Source organism: Sceloporus undulatus, chromosome 9 (assembly GCF_019175285.1).
Source record: "Sceloporus undulatus isolate JIND9_A2432 ecotype Alabama chromosome 9, SceUnd_v1.1, whole genome shotgun sequence".
Lineage (NCBI taxonomy): Eukaryota > Metazoa > Chordata > Lepidosauria > Squamata > Phrynosomatidae > Sceloporus > Sceloporus undulatus.
Genome location: NC_056530.1, coordinates 21,985,693 through 21,993,484, shown reverse-complemented (window position 1 = coordinate 21,993,484; position 7,792 = coordinate 21,985,693). Strand labels below are relative to the sequence as shown.

Here is a 7,792-nt window from a genome sequence, read left to right as displayed (position 1 = left end):
AGACTGCTTTAACTGCCCTCAGTGCTAGGGAATCCTGGGAATTGTAGTTTATTGTGGCACCAGAGCTCTCTCACAGAGAAGGCTAAATGTCTCACAAAACTAGTCCCCAGAATTCCCTAGCACTGAGCCAGGGCAGTTAAAGCGGTCTCAAACTAGATTATTTCTGCATTGTGTTTCGGACCTATATTCCCATAATGTTTCCCAAACTTTGGTCTCCATCTGCTTTGGACTTCAGCTCCCAGACGCCTTAGCCAGTTAGGCCAACAATCAGGAATTATGGGAGTTGAAGTCCAAAACATCTGGAGGATCAAAGTTTGGGAAACACTGATATAGAACAAGCTAATTTCACTTGTAAGAGAACGTAGGTATTTTTTAAAAGAACGCAGAAGGGAACTCTTTGGAGAGGAACGAGTCAAAGCACCTTGTTCTGATTTTAATTTTTAATTTGTTCAGTTCTGATGGCTCAAAGTCTTGCCCTGCCTTTCCAAAAAAACTGGCACCGTGGAGGCTCTTTTGTTCATAAAATGTTTAAAATTCGTTCTGTGAGTCTTAGGGTCGCTGTAAGTCGGAAAGAACTTAAAGGCACGCAACAACAACAAGTACTTAGGAATACTGTGAGATTTCTGTCTTTCAGATGATCACTCAAAAGTGTTCCTAGTTAACACAAGACATGACTTCTTCCCAACCCCAAATAGAAAGGGATATTTGTCTGTGACTAAAACTCACTTCACTATGTCTTAAGAAGCTGCAAATCCATATCTACAATCTATTTGCATGTACCTTTCATTTTTAGGAATAACCTGTGCATCACCGAGTCCCTTAGTTTAAAAAATGTGCCTATGTTCACACATAAGTGTAGTGTCATGATTAGTCCAGGCTTTCTCTTGCTTTCCCGCCTGCACTAAATGTTGAAAGACTATTCCACAGATAAGGCACCGGCTGATAAAAACCAAAATGAAAAGTGTTTGGGGACAAACAATGGAGAAAGAACAGAGGACACTCTAGCTCTGGAGGACTGGCGCAATGTCCAACTGTTCCAATTTTGACTTGCTAGGATGGCGCCGATACCTCTAAATGCAATACTAAAAAGCCAACAAGAAACCAAAGCTTTGATGCCCCTCACCTCCTTGCAAAGAACACAAGAAAAACTGGATTTATTCTCCCTCCCTTTCCAAAACGGGATTTGGGGTCAAGCGAGTTAGGCTCAACCTCATCCCTTAGCACCAAGGAGGTAGGGAAAGGAAATAACCAATGTTTCCATGTGTAAGTGCTACCTGTCCAAAGTTAATCAGAAGTTACTATCTTTGCAAGCTGCATCATCAATCGGAGGATGCTCAATGGGCAACTCATAGGCTGAAGAGTTGAGGAAGAAATGGAGAACATCCTCAACTTTTGAAGACAAGAAAGAGGCAGCAAAGAGAAGCAAGATTGTGCTTACTATTCAACTGGCAGCCGCAAGGTGGCACCTAAGAGTGCTGGACACACAACTGTAAGGGGATGGAGGCATTGCCCTTGTGTTTCACTACTTTAGTGTTTGCAACACACATTCATACAAAAGTTGCAACCGTAGTCCTGATTGCAGGAAGAGGGAAGGCTCACAAACATGGGAGAAGAGTTTCCCTTATCAAGGCACTTGTAGAGTTCCTAAACCAGCATTCCTGGTCTGGGAGATGGCAGGAGAAGGGACCAAGAAGGATAGATTAAAAGGCAAAATCCCATTCTCTTCCTGCAGCTGGTGATAGATTACCTCCAAGCCCGACTCACTGGATCCCACCTATCCCATTCTTTTATAAGTCCAGAGAATCTTCTACTGGCACCGACTGCAGCTGGGTCAGCACTTTCTCCCCCGAGTCGAGAGCTTCTGGATCCATGGGGTCACCCCCCGAGTCATCCAGCAAGAGGCCTTCGTCTTCAGGAAGCCTGAGCAACCCCGCTTGCTCCACCATCGGGCTCTTGTCCATTTCAAAGAGCCCATCAGAGCTGGTCCCTTGAAGATCCAAGGGGTTGGGCCACACCATTTGCTGTTGGGACATGCCCAGGCTTTCGGGATGGGAGAAGAGAGAGTCTGGGGCAAAAGACGACAAGCTGGCTTGCCCGGCATTGTCAGATGCAGAGAGAGAGGAGACTCCGGATGTGATGCTTGAAAGCAACAGGTTTCCTGGACCACTGCTGTCGCCACCGCCATCACCGCCACTTCCTTCATCAGCCGCAAGAGATGCGGGTGGGGTCACCACCTGTTCCTGTTTGATGGGCAATGCCAAGGTGGGCACCGCAGGAGCTGAGAGGATGGGCGCCATCAACATGCCAGCTGGGAAAGTGGCTGTTAGGATCAGCTTGCCTTGCTGGAGTGCCATGCCAGTGACGATGGTGCCACTGCCTGTCGCTGGGTTGCTCAGGAGAATATTTCCTAAGGTGGAGAGAAAATGGGAGAGGCCTTAGGTATGGAAAGATCTCAAGAGCCCTGTCTTGCCCTCTCCACCCAGCTGGTAAATATTTCTCCTTTTTCTTATCCATCCAAACGGCAATTTTCTTTCTTTCTCTTCTTTGTCCACCCAAGTGGTAGACACCTTATGTTCTCTCGTTGCTGCCCATTCAGCCATATGACTTAAATACAGCAACAAATCTCCCTTTATGAGCCCATTAGAGCTATAAGAGCTTCAGGAGAGTCCCTTCTCTCTGCCCCACCACCTTTCCTGGCATCTTCGCTGGGAACAAGGGAGACAAGGCCTTCTTGGTGGTTGCTCCCAGACTTTGGAATTCCATCCCTAGGTTTGCTTCTCATAACTAGTCAGAGAGAATGACAACCCACTTGGCACAGTTGCCCCTTTGACCATGGCTACCACATACTCATTCACAGAAGTTATGCAATCCCAATCAGTAAAAAATGTCAAGGCAATTATTGTTCAGACCATTCCTGCTCCTGTCTTAATGATACACATGAAAATCTTCAACACTGTGATAGTTCTAGTCAAGTCCTTAATGCACATGTCTTTTCTCAAGCTTCCCCAACTGCTTGCCTCCCAAAATGGATACCTGCTGTTGTGCCTGGAAGCTGCAGTGCTGTCACACCAACATTGGTATTGATCAGATGCACGCTGTTGCTCTGTCCAAGATGCCCTCCTGCCACGGTGGCCTGTTGCGTCCCTGCCATGGCACCCATTTTGATGGGGGCAGCGCTTGTCAAGATCTGGATGGGGCTGCCCATGCTTTGTTGCAGTGTCATAACCTGGGAGGTGGGCACCACTTGGGGCAGAGAGATAATTTGTGACCCCTGGGGAACTTGCGGAAGGGAGACAAGCTGAGGGGCAGGCGGACCCTGGGGTACGGTGTAGATCTGAGTGGGGGACATGGGAACCATTTGAGATGGGGAGAGCACCTGGGTCCCCGAAACTGGCTGGGAAAGGGGTACAACCTGGGAAGGAGGTGAAACCTGGGCAATGGGGACCAGGGATGGGGCAGGAACGTGGAGAACAGTGGCCTGACCTGGAGAAGACCTGGGGATGGAAAGCAGAGATGTAGCCATGGTGGTAGGAGATGGGTTCGCTAGGGTCACTTGGCCACTGACAGTGACCACAGGGTCTGGCGCAGTTGGCAAAGCTGGAGTTGCAGGGACTAACTTGGCCAGGGAAACAACCGGAGGGCCGGAAGTGCCCCTAGGATGAGGTGTAATGGGCACAGGAGTGGTTGCAGGAGCCTCGTCTTTGGATGGGACAACTTGAGGCATGGAAAAGGCCCCCAAGAGGGTCCCCTTATGGTCAGAGAGCAATGTGGAGGCATCGGGGAGAGTTAAGAGGGGTGGGACGGAGTCTGCCTCCTCCGCCTTCACTTCCATACCAAATGGTAAGGCCTCTTCTTCTTCGGATTTCACCTCCCCCTGAAGGGCTGGTGGACCCAGGAGGACAGCAGCTGGAGGAAGGGGCTCTCGGGGGCCTTTGGCGACTTCCTGGCTGGTGGGTGCCATGGGTTTGCTGCTCAACAGAGTGGTGGAGCCGTTGAGGAGGATGGGGGGACTGGGAGTTGCTGTCACAGGACTCAAGGTGATGGTCTGGTTATCTCCCAGGGTCAAACCATTAAGGATGACACCACCTCCAGGGGTCTGGATGACAGAGCCGCCATTGAGGAACATGGTGGGAGAGGTGGCTGTGATGAAGTTCCCATTAAGAAGGATGGAAGAGGCGCTGGAGCAGGCAGCCGGCAGGAAAAGGCTGTTGGAGGCTGTGACCCCTTCAGGTGTGGTAGATGTCCCCGTGGCTGCTTCGGTTTCTTCAGGCCCATGGCTGGACTCGTCCTCCGTGCTAGGATTCCCGTCTGATTCACTGTCGGGTGGAAAAAGAGCAGGTAATAAACTCCCCAAAAGTGTGTGGGGGGGGGAGGAGAACAGCTGTGTTAGACTATTTAGAAGAGTATAAAATGCTTAATACAGTCAGCTCTCATTTGCCTTTGGGACTGTTCTGAGTTTTTCTTGCTGCTTTGGGGGTCTGACCCACTGACCCTAGAACAGCATTTTAAAATGTCTGAAGCTGTTTTAGTCCACTGGAGGAATCAGAAAAGGTCTTCCCTTAGGTCCACAAAATGCTCATCCCTGCCTGCCTCAGGGATTTAGCTCAGGCTGACATTTGTTCCAAGTTCACAATAAGCCCCTGGGCCTCCAGATTTGCTCCTGGACACTATAGAAACATGGGCCTCCAGGCTCAAAGCTGAGTCCAGGAGGAGACTCAAACTGTGGAAATGCATCTTCAGGGGGAGTGTAACCCCATCTAACACAGGTTGGATACCTCTTCACTGATCTGCCTTCCAACTGACCAGAAGCATCTTTGTCTTGTCTGGATTAAGCTTCAATTTGTTTATTCATATCCACTCCATACTGTACTTGAATGCCATTCTCAGTGTGCCTCACCACTTAGCTCTCGACTGGCTTGCAGTCCAATAAGACCCAGAGGGCTGCTCCTTTGACCATCCCTACTGCAGACAATACTGAGTGTAGACATACCAACAGTCTTGACTCACTACCAAGGGGGCTTCATATGTATTATTTTGTGGCAAGATGCTGGGATGGTTCTGGACCTATTAGGTTTTGGTGATGACAATGGAGTCCATCATCCACAGTGGTAAGGGAATGGACAAACACCCACTACCTCCCAAAGAGTCATAGGAAACTTAAAACCACTGAAGTTGTATTTTATAACAAGGAGAAAGAGCTCAGAGCTGCCCCTTTTCATATTCTGGCTCAGCACAGCTAACTTGCAGCAAAGTGGAAAGAGATGCATGAGTGTGTACATGACAGAAAAGATGTGTGTGTCCAGCTGCAGGAACATCTGGAGTTGCCAACACTGTTTTTCCCCATCCTACCCCCCTGGAAGGGTTGGTAACAGAGGAATGAGCTGGAACTTTCTCAGACTGCAGTGGTTTCTGTTTTGTTTGTAGAGGGAAGAGGAGCAAACAGGCACAGACAAACTGGAATTGCTCTTTATATTTTTAGCCTCCTCTAAGTGCAGAGGGGGACAACCACAAGAAAAGCGCTGCTGGCTTCCAGTTTAGGGACCCTGCCTAACATGGCGTGTCATTCTACGTAAAGCGTAGGCATCCAAAGAAATGGGATAGGCGAAGATACCAAGGGAATGCAAACACAACAGATACAAGGACAAAAGTAACAGAAGTATGAACAATTTATCCTCATCTTTTAGTGCCTACAACGCTACTATTTTGGGGACGAAAGGAAAATTTCATTTGGAAGAACAGAGTTTTAATGGGGGTGGAATGCTGCCTCTAAGATGCAACCTCAATTGAGGCTGTCGTACTTTGGTCATACAGTATCATGGAAAGGCATGATTCCCTAGAAAAGATGGGAAGGGAACCTGGGAAGGTGAGAGCCAAGGGGGGCACTCTGCCCATGCCCTGAGGATCCCTCCCCCCTTTCCCCTTTGGTATCCCTTTGGGACCAGATCTCACCTTTTGTTGGGTTCAAAGTGAAGGGGCGCACTAAGACAAATGACTGTACTTGCCCATAGGGAATCACAGGAGTAGAGTTGCCCATAGAGAATCATTGGAGAATACTTGTCCATAGAGAATAATTGAAGACTTGCCCATAGAGAATAATAGGGGAAGAGTTGCCCATATAGAGTAATAGGAATAGCGGTGCCCCTAGAGAATCATTGGCAAATACTTGCCCATAGAGAATAATAGAATACTTGCCCATAGGGCATAATACTGTAGAAGATTTGCCCATAGGGAATAATAGAAGACTTGCCAACACATCCATGCATTTGGGTACCCAATGTGGGTCTAGAAACCAAATCTTAGCAGATAGGGGAGGAAAGGGAACCAGGGCAGGTGGGAGCAGGGGGTGGCACTCTGCCCATGCCCAGAGGACCCTTCCACCCCTCTCCATCCTTTTGGGACCAGATCTCACCTTTTGCTGGGTGTGCCACCACCACCACCAGTTCCATGGCCTCCTCTTCCAGCTCCCCCTCGGTCCCTTTGCCTTCGGTTCTTGAACCAGTTGCTGACCTGGGTCAAGGAGAGCCCAGTATCCCTGGCCAGGCGCCTCTTTTGCTCAGGGCTGGGGTACCTGCTCCTGCCATAGGAATCCCTCAGGGCAGCCCTGGACCTCCTCTTGAAGCAGTAGACTGTTTCTTCTCCATCCCAGATGGTGCTGGGCAGAGGGAACTTCTTCCTGAGCCTGTACTTATCCACTGCCCCCAGGGCCCTGCCTCTGGCAGCCTCTGCCTCTCTGTACCTGGCCCTCAGGTAGAGGTCCTGCAGGAAAGGATGATGGAGAGGCTGGAAAGGGCGGCTCTGGACCAGACGGTAGAGCTCTGCGAAGTCCCCCTTTTGGAAAGCCAAGAGGGCCCTTGCTTTGGCTAAGCTCTCCAAGCAGGAGGAGGATGAAGATGAGAAGGAGGAGGATGCCTCTTCTTCCTCGGATGCTTCTGCAGGCAAGGAGCCCAAAAAGCGATCCAAGCGGCCAGGATCCCCAGCTTGGAGGAGAGCCTCGCAGACACAAGAGACTTGCTCTGCAGAGAAGCGTAAAGATGGAGAAGAGGAGGAGGAGGAGGAGGATGGGGAGGAAGGCTGGCTTGCCAGGGCCACCGATGGTGCCCCGGAGGCTGGCACTCCGTCCGGGGGAGCCAAAGGCTCCCCCGGACAGAGTGCCAGCCTCCGGGGCACCATCGGTGGCAAAGGAGCAGACAACAAAGTGGCCCCTTTTCCCTCCACCTCCTCCACCTTTTCCTCCTTTGCACCCTCCCTTGCCAAGGAGGCCATCTTCAGCCACTCCAATCCCTTTCCCCCCACCCTCTACATCCTCAAGTTGTCCTCCAAACTATAACCCACCGTGCCCCCTTGCCCCCTTCCTCCGATCCTGCCTTTGCCAACTTGGCCAACTCTTTGGCAAACTTGGCCAACTTGGCCAACCCTCCCTTTGCGCCTTTCTTGCCTCCTCCTCCTCCTCCTCCTCCTCCTCCTTCTCTTCCTTGGCCAAACTTTCCTTTCTCCTCCCTTTCCCCCCTTTCCCTTTCCTCTCTCCTCCCTCTGTCCTGCCTTCTCGTTGTTTTCCTTTCTTCCTTCCCTTTCTTTTTTGGGACCTCCCTCCCTGCAGCTCCTCCTTTTTTTGCTCTCTCTCTCTCTCTCTCTCTCTCTCTCCAGCCCCAGAGTTTTCTTACTTTCCTTTTTACGCACAAGGAAAAAAGTCTTTCCAGAGGTGGAAAGGCACATTCTCTCTTAGCAGATTCCTTCTTTCTAGATCCCTTGGGTAGTCCCTCCTTTGCAGATTCCTTGTAGTTTAGCTTCCCAG

General features: G+C 50.2%; 1 protein-coding gene across 1 annotated transcript; it reads right to left on the bottom strand.

Annotated features, from left to right (window-relative positions):
• Positions 1–205: 205 nt before the first annotated feature.
• SIX5 (SIX homeobox 5) lies at positions 206–7,170 on the bottom strand. The gene is made up of 3 exons (XM_042439881.1): positions 6,410–7,170; positions 3,034–4,316; positions 206–2,407 (listed from the first exon to the last, which is right to left on the bottom strand). Exons 1-3 carry the CDS (start codon positions 7,168–7,170, stop codon positions 1,788–1,790), a joined length of 2,664 nt encoding a protein of 887 aa, XP_042295815.1. The 3' UTR covers positions 206–1,787.
• Between the last annotated feature and the right edge of the window lie 622 nt (positions 7,171–7,792).